Source organism: Pseudophryne corroboree, chromosome 12 (genome assembly GCF_028390025.1).
Source record: "Pseudophryne corroboree isolate aPseCor3 chromosome 12, aPseCor3.hap2, whole genome shotgun sequence".
Taxonomy (NCBI): domain Eukaryota; kingdom Metazoa; phylum Chordata; class Amphibia; order Anura; family Myobatrachidae; genus Pseudophryne; species Pseudophryne corroboree.
This window is the reverse complement of record NC_086455.1, coordinates 21076130-21101243: the sequence shown is the minus strand read 5'-3', so window position 1 is coordinate 21101243 and position 25114 is coordinate 21076130. Positions and strand designations below refer to the sequence as shown.

General features: G+C 48.5%; 1 protein-coding gene across 1 annotated transcript in view; it reads left to right on the top strand.

Moving 5' to 3' along the window:
* OTUD7B (OTU deubiquitinase 7B) overlaps positions 1 to 25114 on the top strand; it is a 77040-nt gene that overhangs the window by 37169 nt on the left and 14757 nt on the right. Inside the window, exons 2-6 of the mRNA XM_063947174.1 lie at positions 9836 to 10000; positions 12236 to 12451; positions 24085 to 24186; positions 24276 to 24403; positions 24600 to 24712. Of these exons, the coding sequence (XP_063803244.1) occupies positions 9836 to 10000; positions 12236 to 12451; positions 24085 to 24186; positions 24276 to 24403; positions 24600 to 24712 (724 nt within the window). The remainder of the gene's footprint in view (positions 1 to 9835; positions 10001 to 12235; positions 12452 to 24084; positions 24187 to 24275; positions 24404 to 24599; positions 24713 to 25114) is intronic.

Sequence of the window (25114 nt, the reverse complement as noted above, 5' to 3'; positions counted from 1 at the left end):
GCCCATCCCAAGTGCGGATTGTCTGCAATACTTGTACATAGTTATTGTTAACTAAAACGGGTTATTATTGTTGTGAGCCATCTTTTCAGAGGCTCCGCTGTTATCATGCTGTTAACTGGGTTCAGATCACAGGTTGTACAGTGTGATTGGTGTGGCTGGTATGAGTCTTACCCGGGATTCAAAATCCTTCCTTATTGTGTACGCTCGTCCGGGCACAGTATCCTAACTGAGGCTTGGAGGAGGGTCATAGGGGGAGGAGCCAGTGCACACCACCTGATCCTAAAGCTTTTACTTTTGTGCCCTGTCTCCTGCGGAGCCGCTATTCCCCATGGTCCTTACGGAGTCCCCAGCATGGTCCTTACGGAGTCCCCAGCATCCACTACGGACTACGAGAAATAGAATTATCGGTAAGTAAATTCTTATTATTTCTGTCATTGATGCATTATTACTATTGCACGTGTGACCAGTTAGCACATGTGTCTTACCCAGCAGACGCTGACACCTACTCCGTGTGTTCCCATTCTGCATGCAGCAAGATGGAATGGAATGCTAAGGAGGGGGCGTGGTTTGTTTGGCAGTGTTTATTGAGCACTATGATTGGCCTTGATCGGTACATACGGCAGATACCAGATGCTACCATTTATACCACGTTCGCACTGCACTAATAACCCAGTATTTTGCCGGGTCGACAAAGGTTGCTGTGCAGTGTGAACAGGTCACTGCCGAATTCCCGGGGTCTCCCAACCCGGGAATAAAGAAGAGTTATCCTCGCCCCCAGATGGCAACCCGAGCCAGCATATTGCCCTGTCGGGAAGCCACCCCGTTCACACTGCACAGGTCCAATGCCGTATCCAGTTCCCGGGTGCAACCCGGCAATGGCAATCTAAACGGGGTATTCGTTATATAAGAAGGTGTCTCAGTATTTTTTCAGCTGAAGGAGAAAGGTCTTCTCACCAGACATAGGCCCAGATTTATCAAGCCTTGGAGAGTGATAAATAGCATGGTGATAAGGTACCAACCAATCAGCTGCTAACTGTCATTTTTCAAACACAGCCTGTAACATGGCAGTTAGGAGCTGATTGTCTGGTGCGTTATCACCATGGCTTGATAAATGTGGGCAGTACTCTGCAATGTTTATATAGTGCCCCGGGTACCAACGCGCATCTTTAACGTGCTTTGATACATCAGCCGCAGGTATGCATGGCCGTGAGCACAGTAAAATTAGAACTATTACTACTGACCTACATTGTTCTTAATACTCATTATATAGTCGTACACACAGATTAAGTATTCAAACATGGACGTGCTAAGCCGAACTGGAAAAGCAACGTTATTATCCCCGTATAAAGGCTCCTGCAGAAATAAAAATGATTGGTACCCGTGGGATAACAAGTAACGTAGCACCTACAGTGGCTGTAGCCCTGATATGGTTCCATGCATGTGATATAGTGTATGTGTGTGCAGGTCCGTTCCGCCGATCCGATTCCTGTCACGATTTCCCTTCAGTTCCCCTGGGAGTTTTGGATACACAATCTGGGTTTTTATGGACACACGATGAAGCATACGATCTATGGAGTGATAGTGTGCCTCACAAAAAGCACGTGATCTCCTTGAAAAAAAGGCTATTCAAAATGACGCCGATTGAATGTTCCATCGAACGATGTGCATACAAATATGACGGACAATATGGGCTGCACGTATGGTCAGAGGATGCGACATTTGACCCCACGGGGACGCACATCGTAATCATACCCAAATCGCAAACGATGTGCACACAACATCGAAATCGTACATTCTTAAGCGATATCGTCCTAGTGTATGGCCAACTTAAGACCTCAGCAGCTCGGTGATACTCAAACCGGCATGGCAGCGGCCTATCCTATTCCGCGTCGCTAGCTGCAAGCTCCCAGGTCAGGTTGTGGTTAAGTCAGAAATGTGATGGAGGGTAAATAGACTGCTATGTAGGATGAAGGGAACGCTTACACAGGCTTCATGTGGGTACACATTCATTGGCAGGGCCTAATATTGCATGCCTCCATTGTAACTGTGCCTGTGAAACGTTTGTAACCTGCTGGCCAAGTGCCTGAGCAGAAGTGGGGTTCCTAAACGTCCCGGCGTTGTGTGGCAGCCCTCCAGGCCACGCCTGACTGCCGGATGGAAAGCTGCAGTGTAAATACTCCGGCGTGTTGTGAGGAAGAGGAAACTACTGGGATTATAAGTACACGCATCATTACCGTGTTTACACACTCACTTTCCCAGTCAGGAGTATTATTATCCCCATTTAAAGCAACAGTGTGTATTCTGTGCATTGTCCAGATTGTTTTATGTAGTTGTGTGTGTGTGTGTGTGTGTGTGTGTGTACGTGTGTGTGTACGTGCACTTATTTACTTGTGGTTGGTTGTGTCAGTTTACAGGCATCTTACTTATCTCTGTGATGTCCTTGTGGGTTATTCTAATATCTCCTGTAAAAAGATAAATGTGTAATAATTTTAAGTGTACACTGAAAACCTTATTGTACTAGTAGGTATTTATTAATTGTCTGTATCTGTCCCAACATCACTGGACCCATGCCTCCCAACGGGGGCGTGGTTTCATCCAGAAGTGGGCGGGTCTGGGCAATGGTTTTAAGCGGATTAGGGCGGGGCTTATTTTTTCCAGTTTCACGTGTGTAAACGCTGCAAGGCACAGATGCGCCCACAGTCACGTGGAATTTTTGCGCCATATGGGGCCAGAGACGATTGGCACAATTTAGAAGCTCCGCCATGGTCAGCTATTGTGACTTTATCCGGAATTTTGCATTGTAGCCACATACAGTGTAGCAGGGACAATAGCTTAGTACTTTTTGTTGCAAAGGAATTGTTAAATAGTCGCGGATTAAGTATAATGATGTCAGGCGCCAGGTCACTCGTATAGGAAAGCTGTCTCGTGCCTGGTTACACAATGAAACGCTGCCGACAGTATTTAGGGTACCCCGTGCACGTATTGTTCTTGTGTTATGTTATGTAGTGGGAGGGGTCTAACTGCATGGGGTCGTGGCATGACAGATTTGTCATTGGCCCAGATTGTAGGTGAGGCGGATCCAGTGACACATACAGTAGGTTCTCAAACTCTGTCCTCAGGACCCCACACAGGGCATGTTTTCCAGGTCTCCTCACAAAATTGCAAATGAAATAACTCGCTCCGCCTGTGAATCTTTTAAAATGTGTCTGTGAGTAATGAGTACACCTGTGCACCTGCTGGGTGACCTGGGAAACGTGTCAGTGAGTAATGAGTACACCTGTGCACCTGCTGGGTGACCTGGGAAATGTGTCAGTGAGTAATGAGTACACCTGTGCACCTGCTGGGTGACCGGGAAATGTCAGTGAGGAATGAGTACACCTGTGCACCTGCTGGGTGACCTGGGAAATGTGTCAGTGAGGAATGAGTACACCTGTGCACCTGCTGTGTGACCTGGGCAATGTGTCAGTGAGGAGTGAGTACACCTGTGCACCTGCTGGGTGACCTGGGAAATGTCAGTGAGGAATGAGTACACCTGTGCACCTGCTGGGTGACCTGGGAAATGTCAGTGAGGAATGAGTACACCTGTGCACCTGCTGTGTGACCTGGGTAATGTGTCAGTGAGGAATGAGTACACCTGTGCACCTGCTGGGTGACCTGGGCAATGAGTCAGTGAGGAATGAGTGCACCTGTGCACCTGCTAGGTGACCGGGGAAATGTCAGTGAGGAATGAGTGCACCTGTGCACCTGCTGGGTGACCTGGGAAATGTTTCAGTGAGTAATGAGTACTCCTGTGCACCTGCATGGTAACCTGGGAAATGTGTCAGTGAGTAATGAGTACACCTGTGCACCTGCTGGGTGACCTGGGAAATGTGTCAGTGAGTAATGAATACACCTGTGCACCTGCATGGTAACCTGGGAAATGTGTCAGTGAGTAATGAGTACACCTGTGCACCTGCTGGGTGACCTGGGAAATGTGTCAGTGAGGAATGAGTACACCTGTGCGCCTGCTGGGTGACCGGGGAAATGTCAGTGAGGAATGAGTGCACCTGTGCACCTGCTGGGTGACCTGGGAAATGTGTGTGTGTGGGGTCCTAGTGTTCACTCTAGGAGTGAAAAGGGGCAGGGCGCCGGACTCAGGGGGGCACATGTGCGCGCACGGTGGGGGGCGCGGCCACGCAAATTAGGGGGCGTGGCCACGCCTCCGTCATTTTAGGGGGCGGTGCGGCCCACAGACGCTACTATAGAGAGCGTCTGTGGCCGGCGACATCACTGTTGGGGGCGTGCCCAGCACCTCCGTCGGTGCTGGGCTTCCCCCAGCCCTCTCCCAATGCGTGAATGGATGCCGCGCGCATGCGCACGGCATCTATACACGCCGGGAGGGCAGGGAGCGGGCGGCTGTTCTAGCAGGGCGCCGCAAAAGGGGCAGGGCGGGTTTTGCCTGTTAAAAAACGGGCAGGGCGCGGCGCCCTGCTAAAACAGCCTAGAGTGAACACTAGGGTCCTGAGGACGGAGTTCGAGAACCACTGCAGTAGCACGCTTGTTGTCTGCAGAGTGGAATGCTCTGCACATCTACTCCCCCTGTACTAGGTTACTTAAAACTGATCCCTAAAGTTGTGATTCCAGTGCTGGTTACGTGTATTTACACCAGTGTATCTTTAACTGAAGGTGTCCCAATAATGTCCGAAAGGTGCGTTTCGTGTTTGTGTGTGTGTGTGTGTGTGTGTGTGTATATACAATATGCACCATATTTATGCATATGTGAAATGCAGGATTAAGTCTGTCACGGACACGTCCACCATACATGACCCAGTGGGTTCACATGAAACGTTTTCACTGCATCTGAGCAATTCTCTCTGTGCCTTTTATCTTCCTGGTAATTACTGCCTGTTACAGCTGTGTAATCCGGCCGGCCACCATCCTCCCAGTCCCATCCCACAAGCAGAGCTGGGAACTGTTTATGGAGAAAGTTGATTGTAGACGGTAAAAGGATCGTTATTTGGGAGACCACATATACTTCATTTCCAGCACGTGCCGTAAATCTGGGGTTTGTGTCAGTATAGACAGCAGGTAGCTCACTGTCTGCAGCAGTCTCGCTGTACAGAGTAACCATGCGGAAGGTGCAGGTTACACTGTTGGGGCTACGTACCCCTGGGAGCGAAAACAACCAAGTGAGAAAATAGCAGGCTTTACTTCTCATAGTGAGACAGTCGCCAGCATAGTTACTTATATATTACCCGTCACATACCCTCCTTAAATTGTGTATTTCTTGTTTGTAATCGCCCCCTTATAATGAGGGTTGTGATTTATAGGCCTTATACAGGTGTGTTAGCAGTTGGGCAAAACCATGGGGGTCATTCCGAGTTGATCGCTCGCTAGCAACATTTTTGCAGCGCTGCGATCAGATAGTCGCCGCCTATGAGGGAGTGTATTTTCGCTTTGTAAGTGTGCGAACGCATTTGCAGCCAACGGCACAAAAAAGTTTGTTGCAGTTTCTGAGTAGCTCTGGACTTACTCAGCCGCTGCGATCACTTCAGACTTTTTGGTCCCGGAATTGACGTCAGACACCCGCACTGCAAACGCTTGGACACGCCTGCGTTTTTCCAAACACTCCCAGAAAACGGTCAGTTTACACCCACAAAAGCCCTCTTTCTGTCAGTCACCTTGCGATCGGCTGTGCGAATCGATTCTTCGTTAAATCCATCGCCCAGCACTGATCCTCTTTGTACACGTACGACGCGCCTGCGCATTATGGTGCGTACGCATGCTGCGTCTTGCCACATTTTAACCTGATCGCAGCACTGCAAAAAGTTGCTAGTGAGCGATCAACTCTGAATGACCCCCAATGTGCACTGCAGGTGGGGCAGATGTAACATGTGCAGTGAGAGTTAGATTTGGGTGTGGTGTGTTCAAACTGAAATCTAAATTGCAGTGTAAAAATAAAGCAGCCAGCATTTACCCTGCACAGAAACAAAATAACCCACCCAAATCTAACTCTTTGCACATGTTACATATGTGTCAGCGATGTTGTAGGAGGTTGTCCCCACCTACTGGTGTCAGATCAGCGATGTCCGTCTTTCTGCACCATGAAAATTTAAAATATTTATTGTCCTTTTACTTATAAAGCGCTAACATGTTACACAGCAGCAGCAGATACAAATAATAGGGATGTAGTTAAAATGCTTCCGGACGGAATCCTGGCGGCTGAAATACTGACGCTGGAATCCTGACTGGCGGCATAATGCCGGCATCAAAATCCCGAAGGAGCTGGTCAAAATACAGACTCCTGGAATCCCAAATGTACTTTTAGCAGTGATCCACATCCTGCTTGGGGGGGGGGGGCTTAGGTTTAGGCATTAGAAGGAGGGTTAGTGTGCAGGGATGGGAAGGGGATGGTTTGGTACCTGGGGGGGGGGGGGTTGGGGCTTAGGTTTAGGCATTAGAAGGAGGGTTAGTGTGCAGGGATGGGAAGGCGATGGTTTGGTACCGGGGGGGGGGGGGGGGGGGTGGTTATGTTTAGGCACTTACAAGGGGAGGTTAGGGTTAAGCACCAGCGGGGAGGGTTAGGGTGCAGGGACGGGAAGAGGATGGTTAGGTACCGGTTAGGGTTAGGCACCAGCGGGGAGGGTTATAGGGTTAGGCACCAGTGGGGAAGGTTAGGCACCAGCGGGGAGGGTTAAGCACCAGCGGTGGAAGTTAGGGTTAGGCACCAGCGGGGGAAGGTAGGGTTAGGGTTAGGCACCAGCGGGGGAAGGTAGGGTTAGGCACCAGCGGGGGAAGGGAGGGTTAGGGTTAGGCACCAGCGGGGGAAGGGAGGGTTAGGGTTAGGCAACAGCGGGGGAAGGGAGGGTAAGGGTTAGGCACCAGCGGGGGAAGGGAGGGTTAGGGTTAGGCACCAGCGGGAGAAGGGAGGGTTAGGGTTAGGCACCAGCGGGGGAAGGGAGGGTTAGGGTTAGGCACCAGCGGGGGAAGGGAGGGTTAGGCATCAGCGGGGAAGGGAGGGTTAGGGTTAGGCACCAGTGGGGAAGGAAGGGTTAGGGTTAGGCACCAGTGGGGAAGGAAGGGTTAGGGTTTAGGCACCAGTGGGGGAAGGGAGGGTTAGGGTTAGGCACCAGTGGGGAAGGGAGGGTTAGGGTTAGGCACCAGTGGGGAAGGGAGGGTTAGGGTTAGGCACCAGTGGGGAAGGAAGGGTTAGGCACCAGCGGGGAAGGGAGGGTTAGGGTTAGTCACCAGCAGGGAAGGGATGGCTAGGCACCAGTGGGGAAGGGAGGGTTAGGGTTAGGCACCAGTGGGGAAGGGAGAGTTAGGGTTAGGCACCAGTGGGGAAGGGAGGGTTAGGGTTAGGCACCCACAAGGGAGGGTTAGAGTACTTTCTGGTGGGCTGTCAGCATTTTAATGGACGGGGGGCCGTTGTCTGTATTCTCACCTCGTCCATCGGTATATCATGCCGAATCCATAAATAATACACAGTAACCTGAAACGGGAGCTTATGCTGACCCTGGACAGGTGAGCTTGCAGTCTAACATCACCCAAACTGCACTCGTACAAATCTATTCATTCTGCCGCTGTACGTCTCTGTTTTGTTTACTCTGTAAGTGCACGTGTCACGCTCGCCTGTTATGCTGTTTCCTGTATGAGCTCAGCCCGTAGCTGTTCTGTGCAGTAGAGTTTCCACAGCACAACCGCAACATAATACGTGTGTGACACACTTGTCTGTGTGACAGTCCAGACTTTATACAGCTATGGGCGTTGTATTCTTGTGGCCACCCGTAGCCCTTCCCATCCTCTGCATTATACGGATACAGTTAGATGTCTGCCCTGATTAGCTGGCCCCGTTGGTGTGCTGGTCGCTGTGTGACCTCATCCTTTGGCCGGCGGTGACTCTGTGTTGGGACTTTCCAGCAAGTGCAGATTGGAAGGGGGGCGTGAGACTAAATACAGGTCCTCTGTAATGAGATTGATGTTTTTCCTGGGTGACCTGAGGAAGACGTCCCAGCCAAGGACATACGAGCCTGCATTACATCTACTGCATTTGTGGGTTCCCTATCACTAATGGAGCATAGGGAATGTGTTCATCACAGCTGATGCCTGCTGGAGACCATGGATGAGTTAAATCACCTTTGGCATTGAAGAGAGAACAGTTTTAAGCTCTGTGGCTAACGCCCCATCACCCCTTCTGTCCTCATTGTGGGTCGGCAGTATGCCGTGTGTTTTTAGATTGTGTGGTAGGAGGTGTGTAGCAATATATTTTACATTTTTGTGCAGAGGCGTTTAAGCTTATGTTCTCAGCCACAGTGTGCATCGTTGGGAATAGTGACAAGTGTGTATGGGAAATTCCATCTTCATCTCTAGTATATTCAGGTCTCCTACTTTTCTCAAATACAGTTCTATAGATTTATACAGATGGGTCCATATTTATCTTGACTTCTCTGGTTTATTAACATAAACTCTTCATCTATTGTTCTCAGCTGCAATACAATGCAGAGAACAATACATCAGGGGATTAAGTCATTACAGCAGGGGATTAAGGGGGTAATTCCAAATTGATCGCAGCAGGAAATTTTTTAGCAGTTGTGCTGCAGGGGGGGCAGATATAACATGTGCAGAGAGATTTAGATTTGAGTGGGTTATTTTGTTTCTGTGCAGGGTAAATACTGGCTGATTTATTTTTACACTGCAATTTAGATTGCAGATTGAACTCACCACACCCAAATCTATCTCTCTCTGCACATGTTACATCTGCCTCCCCTGCAGTGCACATGGTTTTACCCAACTGCTAACAAAGTTCTTGCTGCGATCAACCCAGAATTACCCCCTAAGTCGGAATGACCTGGCTCAGCTAACCCTATTAAAGGCCAAGATAAATGTGGACCCATCTGTAGGTGATGTCTTCTATAAGCTATTATGTTGTATTTCTCCTTCATCCACTAGGGGACACTGGAGCACATAGACAATGGGGTATAGGTACATGTGCCTCTAAAGACTTTACACCTGTTCATAGGAAATCAGCACCCTATATTGTCCATAACCCATTCCTCCTACGCGGTCACATGGTAAGAGGGTCAGTGTTTTGTTAATCAGTTTTGATTGGCCAGACCAAAATTTCTGGCCGTCACCACACCCTGCCTCGTGGGGCTTAGAGCAGTGATAGCCGATAACACAGTCATATGTGCAGTCAAAGTAGGACTGTATACGGCTATATGTGCAGGACGCTTCTCAATGAACGCCGACGCTGTTGTTTGGGAGCGCTGCATAGAATAGCAGCTGGCAACGTGCTCTTCCAGTTTGACGGAGCACATTTGCTTCCTATTCTGACGGGAGCCGGGATGTAATTTGTTTTCCGAAAATATAAATCAGGCGAGTGACATTTCAGTAAACAGAGATGAGATTTAATCGTACAGCTACTGTATAATTCATTGATGTCAAACGGAGTCACTTTCAGCCGCAATAAAAAAAGACTGCGTGGGAAAACGTTTCCACATATGACGAGTGACTGAACAGTTTTGACTGGATGTGGCTAATAAAAATAAAATGAAATGTACTTTGAAATGGAGTGATGAATTTCCGAGTGGTTGTCCTTTAAACTCGTCCGCTGAGCCACAGGTTCACAGCACACGTGGTCCGATCCAGCCGTTGTAAATGGGGCATCTAGGCTAGGACTCTCCTGTAGTCAGTGGGGCCTGCTAGTGCGGTTGGAAGACGCCCGTTATAGATGCTGCCATATCAGTTAAGCTACCAATGTGCTGGAGTTTATCTGTCCGGTCTGCCGAACTTTTATTACTCTGGCTGTTAACAAAAAATACAATGTTCTAATGCGGAGATTATTTTTGTTACCTAGGCAAGAAATGGGACGCTAACGCTGCTCTCCCGGACTACGATAAACTGCGCCAAGCAAATGCAGGTGGCCTAGCGCATACCTACAACGACACACGGAACTTCAAACCCCCAGAAGCGGCTCACCCTATGAGACCGGCACTGCAGCGGCCGGATGACATCATACAAGGTGCGTTTTCTGCCATCCTTATCACTGGTTTTGTTTCTTTTTGGTGTGCTTTGTATTGTGCTTTTAGTTTTGTGTTTGTTTTGTGTATGTACATAAAAGGGGATCAGTACGTAATCCCGCTGGACGGGATCCCGGCGGTCGAAATACCGACGCCGGAATCCCGACCACACAATCCCGACAGGGGTGGCGAGCGGAACGCAGCCCCTTGCGGGCTCGCTTCGCTCGCCACGCTGCGGGCACGGTGCCTCGCTACGCTCGGCACACTATTATATTCTCCCTCTATGGGTGTCGTGGACACCCACGGAGGGAGAATATGTCTGGATTGTGGCTGTCGGGATTCCGGCGTCGGTATTTCGACCGCCGGGATCCCGTCCAGCGGGATGTTGACCGCATCCCCATAAAAGACATCTATTATTTGATGCATAATATTTGTTTGTTTTTATTAATTTTCTTTTGTTGGTCTTTAAATAAAACCAAAACAGTGCAAGTAATTGGAAACCATTAAAGTTAAACATAAGGTATATAGTATTTCTGTTGATCACTCTGCTCATTAGCAGTAGGGAAGAGGAGGGGAGGTGTATGGTGGCCATTTATTTAGGATCACCAAGACCTCCTTAGACTGCCCTGAAAACCTATCTGTGTTTAGGTCTCTGGGAAGGAATGGGGGGTGTGGGTGGGGGGGGGTATTCAGCTAGCGACTGCACATATCACCGTTAAATAAGGTAACCCAGCACTGCAGAGTTTCCTGCGCTCCGTTATGGAGTGTGAGGTTAAATCTGTGATGATGCACCGCCACCTGGTGTCCATCGCCGCTATATGGAATACCTCCTTTGAAATTGAACGACCACCCAGCTTATTAGTGGCTTTCCCTTCATGGAGGCTGAGCGTGAGTCCTGGTTTTCCTGTGTGATTCAAATCCACAGCGCGCATAGGTATTGCCTTACAAAAGCAGTGGATCCTTATGGATCAACCTAGAGAAAATACTGCCCTAGCCATGTAAATCCCTTCAGATCTGCCTTTCAGAGCCATTAGGCCGGTAGCTGGAACAACATGGCGGAGCTCTTGCTGGCTTGTGTCAGGCCACTGTGAAGGAGTGACTGATGCAGTGTCACATGACTTCTCTGCCTATGAACACATGAAACCACCATGGGCTTGATTCAGTTGTGGTTGGTGGGAGCATTGCTCTTGCTTCCTTGGATGCAGCATCGATGCTCCGTTAATGCAGCAGGAGGTGTCTGGTAGAGGTAGACGCCTCCTGCGTGCATGTGTGATCCAGTGCTGCGCCTGAGAATGCAGAATAGGATCACTTGTGACACCATCGGCCGGCTGAGTGACTCATGTGGTCATGCAAGATGTCTGCCGCAGCTGCTTCCAAGAGGCCAGGGACTGAGACCCTGGCCTTGGCAGTCCTACAAAATGGAGGCAACTCGGTTGTTTTGTGAAACTGCTGCCATGCCCTCCCTGCCCCCAAATGGCTGCAGACTGTTAATCTCTTGACATCTGCAACCGTAGTGCGTCCATTGATGCAGGACCCATACTGCAAGTGCTCCGTACGGGTTTGGCACAAAGTACCGTCCATCTGTACTTTGCATCTGTGCCTATACTTTTGTTGAGACCTGAAAAAGGCCCTATGTGCAATAAAAGGATTGTTATTGCTATGTAAGACCATCCAGGCCTGGCTACTTTTCCCGGGGTGGGGGGGTATTGATACATGTCCCCCTTGGTGCATTAAGCACTTTCAGTGTATAGGGACAGAGCAGAGAGTCCTGTAGTAGAATGTCCTTTATCGCAAGGAATCTTCCTGAGGAAGATGAGATAAAAAGTGAGCTTAACTCTAGAACTGTATTCTCTACTTTGGGTAGCTGGAAGCGGTCAGACGTTAAGGAACCCAGACAGACTTGGAGAATATATAAAGCAAGGGCGTAGGTCCGAGCGCAGGAGTCCATTCTACTAAAAGCCATATCTTGAAATAAGAAATCTCTTTAGTTTTGTCAGGGACCGGAAAATGTTGTGCACAGATGTGGAAATGTTACAAGCCGCTATATCCATACAACCAGTTTAAAATGTAATGTGTACCTGTGTTGGAAAATACTTTAACCTGTACGACATGCCACATTTTGAGTTTCTGCATTTGAAATGTAATTTCCCAATGGTAGCCATGTTGTTGTAGTCCAGTAAGGAGTCACATGTTTGCGAGCACAACTTGACCCCATTTTCGCTTTCTGTTCCTTACAGAGAAACGCCTGTCCCGAGGTATTTCTCACGCGAGCTCCTCCATAGTCTCCCTGGCCCGATCCCACGTTTCCAGTAATGGTAGCAACGAGCACACCCTGGAGACGCCCGTCTGTACCTTCCAGCTCCCTGACCTTACCGTCTACAATGATGATTTCCGCAGCTTCATCGAGCGTGACCTGATTGAGCAGTCCATGCTGGTGGCCCTGGAGCACGCTGGTAAGCGCCCTTCACTTTAACCCTTCTGGCTGATGATGATTACGTAGACTGTGTAACATGACACCTCACATACACAAGATGGCGGCTTTGGATTTGTGGGCTGAACCAGTGCTCCTACTCCACAGAACCACTTTGTGCACCATCCCTCAGTAAATTATTCCATTTCCTACCGATTGGTTAAGCCGAACTTTTGCTGAGCCCATAAAATGGTAGATGGGTCATTTTCTGAAGGGGGCGTTTTTCGTAGTGATTTCCTTGTACCTATGTTACATTCCGCCTGAACTGCTTTCATCTGGGTCACACGGCCTAGCTGGCACTGCAAGTAGGGATCATTGAACCCTATGAAGAATGTGCGGAGAGTACACAGGAGCATATAGGCTGCACTGTGCGTGGACAAGAGTCAATAGGGCATGTTGCATAGATGCTGTGAGCTGTTGTGTACTGCTGGCTCTTCCTTATTGCGTCCTATAAAAACTGCAGTGTCACCACACATTGAATACTGGGGGTCATTCCGAGATGATCGCTAGCTGCATTCGTTCGCTGTGCAGCGATGAGGCAAAAAAACAGCACTTATGCGTATGCGGCGCAATGCGCACGTGCGACGTACTATTACAACGAACGATGTAGTTTCACATAAGGTCTAGCGAAGCTTTTCAGTCGCACTGCTGGCCGCAGAGTGGTTGACATGAAGTGGGTGTTTCTGGGTGTCAACTGACCGATTTCAGGGAGTGTTCGGAAAAACGCAGGCGTGCCAGGAAAAATGCAGGCGTGGCTGGGCGAATGCAGGGCGTGTTTGTGACGTCAAAACAGGAACTGAACAGTCTGAAGTGATCGCAAGCGCTGAGTAGGTTTTGAGCTACTCTGAAACTGCACAAAAAATCTTTGTAGCCGCTCTGCGATCCTTTCGTTCGCACTTCTGCTAAGCTAAAATACACTCCCAGTGGGAGGCGGCATAGCGTTTGCACGGCTGCTAAAAACTGCTAGCGAGCGATCAACTCGGAATGACCACCTGTGTTGGAGCACCTATCACGTAATGCCTGTGTATGTCCCGAACAGATGAGACGTCTGTATTTTGCACAAGTCTCCGACATACAAGCATGCATCAGAGAGTTGAGATTAGTAACCAACAGCATACAGCTAGAGCAGGCTTTGGCAACCTGTGTCTCTCCAGCTGTTGTGGGACTAAAAGTCCCAGCACACCTTTGTCCGCCATCTCCCAGCAAGAAGCATTTGGTTGCCATGGAGGAATTCCAGATACTTGGTTTGATGAGCAGAACCTCGTTGGCTCGGGAAGGAGTGACACCAGACTGTTGTTTAACCTGCTTTTGGGCAGATGGCAGATTCCTGCAAGATGATGTCACTGCTTCTGGGACCAACGCAGTACAGAGGCTGCTCCCAAGCCTGTGACTCTCTGCCCTTCCCAGGGCTGGAGAATAAAGCCAGACCCTGTACAATAGAACCGCAGGGAAGCTGTTCTCTCTGCAGCGGGCCGGGGGTGGGCTCCCAGGAGACAGATTGCCCACCCTCCCCCTATTTGCTGCATGTGGGGTGCATATTAAGTCACAAACACTTTTAGAGGTGGAACTGTCCTTACATGGTGTGTCCATGAGGGGAACATGCTTTGTCTCCTATTTAATAGAGGGGGGGGACATAAGAACCGCTGCTTGTTAGTGGGGGTTATCCTGTTCTGCAGGGGCATTATATAGTACACAGAACGCTCTTCCCGGACAGTTTGGTCCCTGGGGGTAGATTTACTGAAGCTACTAAAACAGACCAGTGATGTTGTTGCCCAGAAGATTTAATAAATTTACCCCCTAGCGCAGGGCTATGCCACATAGCGCTCTCCAGCTGCTGTGGAACTAGACATCCCAGCATACCCTTCCACCGTTTTAGCATGCCCTACTAGCAAAACTGGCTTGGAATACCTCTCCCCTAAAATCTGAAATGGTGTTTTAGTTTTGAAATCAGTAGCGAAAACAACATGGCCGCTCCCATGTCACACATGAAAAGACTAGGGGGTCTATTCATCAAGCAGTGAAAAGAGTGGAGAAGTGAGCCAATGGAGAAGTTGCCCATGGCAACCAATTAGCTGCTCTGTATGATTTTATAGTATGCAAATTATAGATGTTACTTCAATGCTGATTGGTTCTTCTCCACTGGCTCACTTCTCCACAGTTTTCACTGCTTCATGAATAGACCCCTAGATGCTCTATGTTCACACGGAACGGTGTCTGTGTTTCTTGGCGTATTTGTAATGAAATAAGGAAGAATATCTAATTGTTGAAGATGTGTAATCTGTTATGTGTAGCTTTTATTATATATATCAGTTATCGCATCGTTAATGGTCAAGGAAAACTGTTATAACCGGACATTATGTAATGATTTAAATAATAAAAAAGACTTTCATTTGTTAGTCTGGCATATTACCATGTGACTTTTCTCAGTAGAGGCAGCCATTTTAGATGCTGAGCCAGTTATTATACAGTAGTTAAGCAGGTAAATGTTAGCGCACGTGCTGATGCCGGCCTTACTCTGCTGCTTTCCCTCCACTCCCAGGACCAGCGACTACGAGTGCGCCGATTCGTTTTCTCACCACGTCAGTCCTGCCTCCTATTGTGTGAGGGCTTTCTAGCCTGCTTGTCAGTTGTTTGCTTGCATAGCCCATAGTTGTGTAAAGATGATGGTTCAGCAGCCACCATAAAACCCGCTCAATATATACATTACCTGTGACTTCGCCACATTCCCAGAATGCCTGAGGTATCTCCGCAACGTCGCCCATCCCTAGTACTGTAGTCTGCAGGTAGGCTTTATGGTAGTACTCAAAGGACTTCAGTATGATTTACCGACCGACACAGTACCGACGGTATTAATCCCTAACAGCCATTGACCTACAGTTAGAATACCGACACAGTCAAAATACCTACACTCATTATGCCGACATGTTCGGAATGCCGACCCAGTCCGAATACCAACATTTGAAATGCTGACATGTCAAAATACCGACATGAGTTTTTATGGGTGTTTTGTGTGGTGCTCGCCATGCTTCAGGCACTGTTATATTCCCCTTCTAGGTCCATTGGTACGGTAAAGTATTAACAAGTCTGTTTTGGGGCAAAAATTCCTTAAAAACGCATGTCGGCATTTCAAATGTCTGTATTCTGACTGTCAGAATTTTGATCATGTTGACATAACAAATGTCGGTATATTGACACTGTCTGTATTTTGGCTGTTGGGATTAGGACCGTCGGTAAATACACTGCTACCCGCTCAAAGGCCAAATAAGTGCAACTATGAACGCTGCTTGTACAGTTATTACCAGGCAGCGGTTCTGGAACTTTTACTTCAAGTTTATGTATAATTGTGAACGTGGCCGAGCTGCGTATAAGAGTAAGCGTTGGTTAGGAGAGGAGAAATGTATTGGGATCCATTTACACAAATAGGTTACCACAATTACCAGACCGTGGTGAGTGGAGCAGGAAGTACCGATACCACATGGCAGCACTTTAAAAATGAAAGTATATCATTCAAAACTTTTTTTTTTCTGGAAGTGCTGCAAAGGGTTAAAGCCACGGAGCGCAGTCTCTATCTGGCTGGCAGCTCTCCTTTTGTTGTGCTCATCCCTCCTGGAACTCATCCATTTGGCTCAGGATGTATTGACTGAAAATAGCCTGTGTTTCTGTGTGGAGCCATTGTCCCTTGGAGCAGTGTACCAGGCAGCTAAAGTGGATTCTTTACTCCGATATCTGCAATTTATCTCCCTTGGCCCGGGCCCACGCTTTGGGCCTCCCGTTGTAAATTTCTGTGTTCTTCCAGGCACTCAAAGCAAATTCAGGAATGCCTATCTGCTGTGTCGGGAGCAGCGCAGCGTTTCAGTAACGTCTGTGCCGCATCATTTAAATGAGGCGCCGGTAAACCTGTAACGTTGATCATTCTGCCTATGTAGTATATTTAGCAAATGAGTTATTTATTTTTAGTGGATTTGCTTTGACCAACCTAAAAGCAATTTAATTTTACTTTTGACGGGTATAGTTTTTTAAACTTTTTTTGGTGTCGTTTTCTTCGTAAGGTGACTGGGAACCCCAATTAGTGCACCGCGTCCCCTCGCATGGCGGCTTTGGGCAAGCTGTTCCAAGCGTAGTCCACGTGGATCGTCAAGTATGGAAAAATCCAAAAAATGGGGAAAAAAAAAGTGAAAAACTTATGTCGACCTAGTACACGTCGACCTAATGCTCGTGTTGACCTTCAGTGGTCGCCCTAATGACTGTCGACCTGATGACCGTATCCCCTTTTGACAATCTACTTTATTCTCATCCTCTTCCCCTGCAGTACTGTGGCATTAGTAGTAGAGGTAACTGTGGCCTGCATCCCCCCCTAGGCCTAAACGGTAGTTACAGCCTAGTCCTGAGGTAACCTGGCCACCATGGATGCCCTTAATATATTTTTAATAGTGGATTTGAAATGTGAATATTAAAATGTGTCAACTAGGAGTGTCTGATGAAAGCTTGTATTTTTAAGAATGACTTCATAATTATTGAACTGATAAGCTGCATTTTAATTAGGCTTACCATACTATCCCTTATAAACCAGGACACTCTTGGATTACACAGGTTCTGTGGCTGATAAAAACCAGGTGACATGCAGGCTTGAAGCCAGCCAGCCACAGAACCTGTGTAATCCATGAGGATCCCAGTTTAAAGGGTGGTTATGGTAAGCCTAATTATAATGTTATCGGGATAACCAACAAAATGGTTTCTGACCTTTTATTACCTGGAGTCAGGGAGGTGATGGCCACGTGGGAGGTGCAGGGGTATGACACAATGGATCAGATCATCGCTGCCCTCACTCCTGCTTAATGCCATTAACACTCATGGTAGTGATGACAGAAATGGGGAGATGGGCCAATCTCTTGAAGGGTTAATGGTCCCGTTCCCCGCTGACAGGGCACTAGCTCCTGAGGGAACTATTTCACTCCACACCAGGGCGAGCCTACATTCCCGCAGCATGCCGCCACCCCTAACAGAGCCGGAAGAAATAAGAGTGGTCCGTACTAAGCCGGCGTCCCGACCAGCGGGTCGCCGGCCATTATGGCAGTATGAGGGTACGGACATGCACGGCTTCTAACTGGGGCGGATTGCGTCTCAAGACACAGTACATAGCTGCATTTCAGTACACTGTACACAGTACCCAGACTGGCAAAAACAGTCTTAAAACCGTTTTCTCTCCATTTTAAGCAACAGATTACCTCAGCCAGTATAAAAAAAGCGGGAAGACCGCACGCCATTGGAGGGGCTTCACTATGAGAGGATCCAGCAGCTCCCCAGCACCATTTTCCTTCTGCAGTGGACACAGATGCTGACTGATAGGGACACGCAGCTCCTCCAGTGTGACTCCAGATTACCTCCGCGGTACCAGGGGCTAATAGCAGTGTGTGACTCCAGATTACCTCCGCGGTACCAGGGGGTAATAGCAGTGGGGGGAGCGACTATTAGTGTACTAAGTCCCCTATCAGGGTAATTAGTCTGCGACCTGGCTAAGCTTGGCATTAGTGATAAGGGTGCGGTGGGTGCTGGCTCCAAATTACTCTGTCTCCCTGAAGGGTTCTTTGTGGGTTAATTGTGCTTAAGCTTTTCCTGTGTGTGTGTGTGCAGGGCCATCTTTTCGTATGGGCTCAATGGGCACTTGCCCAATGGCCCTAGACTGATAGCTGAGAGTCCCCTCTTTCCAGGGGTACCAGATTTTTTTAAATCGGCCCTGGGGAACCAGAGATATCCGACTTCAAAGCAGTGGTCCCCATCCAAGCCTGTTAATTGCTCTTTCCAGCCAGATATCTCGGGTTCTGTCTGATGTATATTCCAAAAGTTGGGACACTCCGCTTTTGGTGGACACTGGCAGCTTGTCTCTACTATGCCCAGAACCAGACATATCAGCCTTCTAGCAGCTGGTTCCTGCTCCACCTCCACACGCCTAATATGCAGTTTTATATTTTCAATGGTGGATTATTCTGGCTCCTGAACTCTGATCCCCAAGTTCGCAGTACCTCCTGAAAGGTGGGACTAGTTTTTTATCCCATTCAAAGCTAAGAAATGTATTTTCAGGAACTTGAGATATCTGCAGTCAAGCATGCTGCCCTCCCACCAGAAAATGATGAATAATAAGCCCACTCCACTATCCACCCCTCCCCTACATATTAAACACCCCCTACCACCTTGGAAGTCATGTACCATGGTCCCTACATTCAGCCCAATGCCCCCTTCTACAGTAAAGTGTTCTTCCTCCCGCCCCATCTGTGCAGTAAAGGAGTAATTAACAGAAATTACTGCTCCAGGTCCTACATGCTAGGTGGAAGATAGAACACCCGCTACCACCCACGGGACATCAAAGCTGACTCTGATAGCACCCCCACCCCTACCGCTGGAGGATGGGTAGGGGGCCCAGTGCATTGCTGTGCCCAGGGGTCTACACTGCTGTTAAGACAGCCGTGTGTGTGTGTGTGTGTGTGTGTGTGTGTGTGTGTGTGTGTGTGTGTGCTGTCACATTTACATTATGTCAGGCAAAGAGTGTGTTTCTTGTACAGCACAGTGTTCCTCTGCACCAGGGGGCTCACTACTGGGTACTCAGGGCAGTGCACCTTCCCAGAATAGCGGGGCTGAACCGGAATGGGTTAATTTCATTAAGGGAATGATCTCAAGTATTTCTACAAAGCTATCCCGCAATGAGAAAGAGACTAATACTTAAGACAGACTGTGGATGAGTTGATAAATAGAGACTCTGTCCCCAAACCAGCGTCTCCATCCCCTCCCATTTGTCCGCAAAAACTATCTCTGGCCCATATCCTGCAGTCTGACGCTGAGGGGTCAGACATGGAGGAGGGTGAGGTGGATTTGGAGGGGGGGGATACTACTCTGTGTCACAGGGAATAGAAAACTCTTATAGAGTCTATCAGAGATGTTCTGCAAATTCCTGATCAGGTGTCAGAGGAGGGGGAGGAATCTTCTTTTAATGTAAAAAAAGAAGTCCTCAGTCACTTTTCCTGCATCAAAGGAATTGAATACTCTGTTCGAAGAACCGTGGTTTAAGCCTGATAAGAAGTTTCAAATCCCTAAAAGGTTTCTCTCATCTTTTCCTTTTCCTCTGGAGGATAGGAAAAAATGGGAAAACCCACCGATAGTGGATGCATCAGTCTCTAGACTGTCACGTAAAATTGTATTGCCTGTCCCTGGTGCAGCCTCCCTAAAAGATATGGCTGATCGTAAAATTGAGACTACACTCAAATCATTGTACACAGCTGCTGGGGTGCCCCAAAGACCCACTATAGCATGTGCGTGGATCACAAAAGCCATTGCTAAATGGTCCGGTAACCTAATGGAGGGGTTAGATTCCTTATCTAGGGGGGATGTTGTTTTACTCCTGCAGCATATACAGGACTCTGCGAACTCTATGGTAGAAGCCATAAAAGAGATTGGGTTGCTTAATGCACGCACCACTGCTATGTCAGTGTCAGCATGCAGGGGCTTGTGGCTACGCCAGTGGACTGCTGATGCGGACTCCAGGAAAGGCGTGGAAGGCCTACCATTCACAGGAGAGGCCTTGTTTGGAGACTAACTAGACAAATGGATCCCCAAAGCTACTGCGGGTAAGTCTACGTATCTTCCTTCCGCAGCTTCCCCAGCCAGGAAAGCTTACTCCGCTTCAAATGTACAGTCCTTTCGGACAGCCAAGTTTAAGGGAAAATCCAGAGGTGCTTCTACAGCCTCCAGAGGCTCAAGAGGTAAACCATGCAAACCAGCAACTGCAGGTGTTCAGGAACAGAGCTCAGGCTCTGCTTCCTCAAAGCCTTCAGCATGACGGTGGACCGCGAGGCCTGGAGGTCTGTCAGGTGGGAGCCTGACTACAATTCTTTAGTCACATGTGGTCAAGTTTGTGCCAGGATCCCTGGGTAATAGATCTTATTTCCCAGGGCTACAGACTGGAGTTCCAAGAGCTCCCACCTCACAGATTGTTCAAATCAGGCTTACCAGCTTCACAAGAGGAAAGTATAACTTTGCAGCAGGCCATCCAAAAACTGGTACAGACTCAAGTCATTGTTCCAGTTCCACCTCATCTACACAACAAGGGTTACTATTACAACTTGTTTGTGGTACCAAAACCGGACTGTTCGGTACGTCCAATTCTGAACCTCAAGTCCTTGAACCCGTTCTTAAGAGTGTTCAAGTTCAAGCTGGAGTCTCCGAGAGCGGTGATCTCAAGTCTGGAGGAAGGGGAATTCGTGGTGTCTCTGGATATCAAGGATGCATACCTTCACATTCCGATCTGGCCGCCTCATCAGGCTTATCTACGGTTTGCACTACAGGACTGTCACTACCAGTTCCAGGCCCTGCCTTTTGAGTCTCTCCACGGCACCAAGGATGCTCACTAAAGTGATGTCAGAGATGATGTTTATACTCCGCAAGCAGGGAGTGAACATCATTCCGTACCTGGACGATCTTCTGATAAAGGCGCCGTCCAGGGAGAGGTTGCTGGACAGCTCTCCCGGATCACGGGTTGATTCTGAACCTTCCGAAAATCTCACCTAGAGCCAGCATGGAGGCTCCCATTCCTGGGAATGATACTGGACATGGAGTCGCAGAAAGTGTTCCTTCCGCTGGAAAAGTCATTGGTAATCCAGTTGATGGTTCTGGATGTCCTGAAGCCAACCCGGATATCTGTGCATCTATGCATTCGCCTTCTGGGGAAAATGGTGGCCTCTTACGAGGCGCTTCAATACGGAAGGTTTCACGCAAGACCCTTCCAGCTCGATCTGTTGGACTAATGGTCCGGATCACATCTTCACATGCACCAGAGGATTCGACTGTCACCAAAATCCAGGATCTCCCTTCAGTGATGGCTACAGACTTCACACCTCGTCGAGGGTCGGAGGTTCGGAATTCAGGACTGGATCCTGTTAACCACAGACGCAAGCCTCAGAGGTTGGTGCACTTTCAAGGAAGATGAACCGACAGGGCGGAACGAAAAGCAGAGCAGCAATGTCAGAGGTGTCAAGAATTCTCCTCTGGGCAGAAAAAAATGCTGTGGCGTTGCCATTCCGGGAGTAGACAACTGGGAAGCAGACTTCCTCAGCAGACATGACCTGCACCCTGGGGAGTGGGGCCTTCACCCGGAAGTGTTCAGGTGCTTGACACATCGGTGGGGATATCCACAAATCTACATGATGGCCTTGCGTATCAACAAGAAGCTCAAGCGGTATTGTTCCAGGTCGAGAGACCCACAGGCAGTGGCGGTAGACGCTCTGACTCCATGGGTCTATCAGATGGTGTACGTGTTTCCTCCACTTCCTCTGATCCCAAGAATTCTCAAAAGAATAAAAAGGGAAAAGGTTCAAGCAATACTCATTGCTCCGGACTGGCCGTGAAGGGCCTGGTACGCAGATCTTCTCGAGATGCTGTTCAAAGATCCGTGGCTAATACCTCTTTGCGAGGATCTTCTGCAACAGGGCCTGTTCGTCTATCAGGACTTACCGCGGCTACGTTTGATGGCATGGAAGTTGAACGGCTGATTCTAGCCAGAAGAGGGATCCCTAACAAAGTTATCCTGAATATGATCCAAGCCAGGAAGGGGGTAACGTCTAAAAATTACCACCATATTTGGAAGAAATAAGTCTCTTGGTGTGAGAGCAGAACTTATTCTGCGGTGGAATTTCACCTGGGACGTTTCCTGCTTTCTGCAGGCAGGTGTTGGATGTGGGCCTACGTCTGGGCTCCATAAAAGTCCAGATTTCGGCCTTGTCCATTTTCTTTCAGAAACAATTGGGTTCTCTCCTGGAGGTCCAGATGTTTTTGAAAGGTGTTCTGCACATCCAACCTCCCTTTGTGCCTCCCACGGCACCTTGGGATCTCAATTTGGTGCTGCAGTTCCTCAAATCGGACTGGTTTGAACCATTACAGGAGGTGGACGTAAAATATCTCATGTGGAAGACTGTCACACTGTTGGCCTTGGCTTCATCAAGACGTGTGTCAGAGCTGGGGGGCTTTGTCTCACAAGAGCCCCTATTTAATTTTCCATGAGGACAGAGCTGAACTCAGAACTCATCGGCAATTTCTTCCAAAAGTGGTGTTAGCATTTCACATCAACCAGCCTATTGTGGTTCTGGTTATCACCGACACTTCCACTACTTCAAAGTCTTTGGATGTTGTGATGGCTTTGAAGGTATACGTAAAGAGGGCAGCTCGTCACAGGAAATCCGACTCGCTGTTCGTTTTATATGATCCCAATATAATTGGGTGTCCTCCTTCGAAGCAGACAATTGCACGCTGGATCAGGCTCACTATCCAGCATGATTATTACACGGCAGGTTTGCCGGTTCCAAAATCTGTACAGGCCCACTCTACTATGTCGGTGGGTTCTTCCTAGGCGGCTACCCAGGGTGTTTCGGCTTTACAGCTCTGCCGAGCGGCTACTTGGTCTGGTTCGAACACGTTTGCTAAGTTCTACAAGTTCGATACTTTGAGCAAACTGAAGGTCCTCAGAGGCCAATCGGTTCTACAGGAACCTAAGCACTCTCCCACCCGGTTTGGGAGCTTTGGTACATCCCCATGGTTTGGGAGCTTTGGTACATCCCCATGGTACTAAATGGAACCCCAGTATCCTCTAGGACGTAAGAGAAAATAGGATTTTAATTACCTACCGGTAAATCCCTTTCTCGTAGTCCGTAGAGGATGCTGGGCGCCTGCCGGGTGCTCCGTTCTTCCTGCACTGTTACTTGGTTAAGTATTGTTGGTTCAGCTGTTGCTGGTTCTGTTTAAAGTTTGGTTAGTTAGCATAGCTTTCCTCTGTTTGTGTGTGCTGGTTCAGAATCTCACCTCTATCTTTATCTATCTTTCTCTCAAAGTATGTCCGTCTCCTCGGGCACAGTTTCTAAACTGAGTATGGTAGGAGGGGCATAGAGGGAGGAGCCAGCCCACACTATCAAATTCTAAAAGTGCCCATGGCTCCTAGTGGACCCATCTATACCCCATGGTCTAAATGTAACCCCAGTATCCTCTACGGACTACGAGAAAAGGATTTACCGGTAGGTAATTTAAAATCCTATTTTCCGTTACATTAATCCGCTATGGATTAAATCCGGCAAATAACAGTCTGAAGAGAGCACTGGGATTGGTCGTGCGCGATATCCGGATGCTAGGTCTACACTACTTAGGTCCACAGTCACTAGGTAACCCACTGTTGGTTGACACTGACATGATTGGCACATGAAAATGGTTGACACAGGATAGGTCCCGCGTGAAAATGTCGACATGGCTTAAAATAAAATTTTGTAACTTTTTTTTATACTTCACCATCCACGTGGACTACGATTGGGAATATTAACCTTGCCTGCAGCCACTCACCTTGCAAAAAGACGTGTCGACCTGACCAGTGTCGACCATTTCCGTGTGTCAACAATTTTCCTGTGTCAATGTCAACCAATAGTGGTCGACCTAATGATTGTCGACCTTAATTAGGTCGACCATTTATCCCAGAACCGTCGTGCACAAGGTAATGCATCACGTTGCAACATATTTTGATTGTTTTTACATTTGTTGATGGAACCAGAGCTGTACAAAGCCTTGACATCGCTGTCCTCTGTTTCTCCACAGGTCGTCTCAACTGGTGGGCACAGTTGGACCCTTCCTACCAGAGGCTGCTACCTTTGGCAACCACGGGAGATGGGAACTGCTTGCTTCACGCGGCATCCCTTGGTGAGTACAGTGAAAGGTGTAAAAGGACCATTGTGAGGGGAATCCTAAACCTCTGTGGAAATTTCTAACAGGCGGCCATGTTGTTTCAGGGATGTGGGGCTTCCATGACCGAGACCTCATGCTCCGCAAGTCCCTCTATACGTTGATGGATAAAGGGGTGGAGAAAGAAGCTCTGAAGCGGAGGTGGCGATTCCAGCAAACCATGCAGAATAAAGAGGTAGAAACGGGGGGGTTAACCCTTACTGTGTCAGCAAGTGGCATCGCATTACGCAGAAGGGATTGTTAGCACAGGGCTGTCTGTGTGTCATGTGGCCTATTTTGTGCATGCGGGAGGGGGTATAGCGCAGTGTGAGTTAATGTCTCTGCAGTGGTTTACCCAGGCCCTCACCATGCCTCTGTGCCTCTGATTGCAGTCCGGCCTAGTGTACACGGAGGAGGAGTGGCAGAAAGAGTGGAACGACTTGATAAAGCTTGCATCCAGTGAGCCGCGTATGCATTACGGTACCAACGGGGGGAGCTGTGCAGGGTAAGTAACGAGTCACATGCTCTGGTAGCGCCTTGTATGACACAGTGCACACATTCTGTGCCCCGTGTCTGGCTGTAAATACACTGTACAAACTGCACAGGTTTCTTGGTTAGATGTAGCTTCAGGATTTTGATCTGTGTTAGACTATAACTGCGCAATTCCGAATCATGTTCTTAACATCTGGGGAAAGCCCAGAAGGGTATACACCGAGTATGTCAACAATCGACACGAGCATATCAACTTTGTTAGAAAGCTGACAGCCAATGTTGGTTAGCCTACGCTTGGGGTTAGTTGACATGTCTATGGAAAAAGGCATTGTCGACAGCTGTCGACAGTCCCAATGTTAGCAACAACATTATGAATGTCTACTTTTTCTACCACACCCATCCACAAAATACTAGT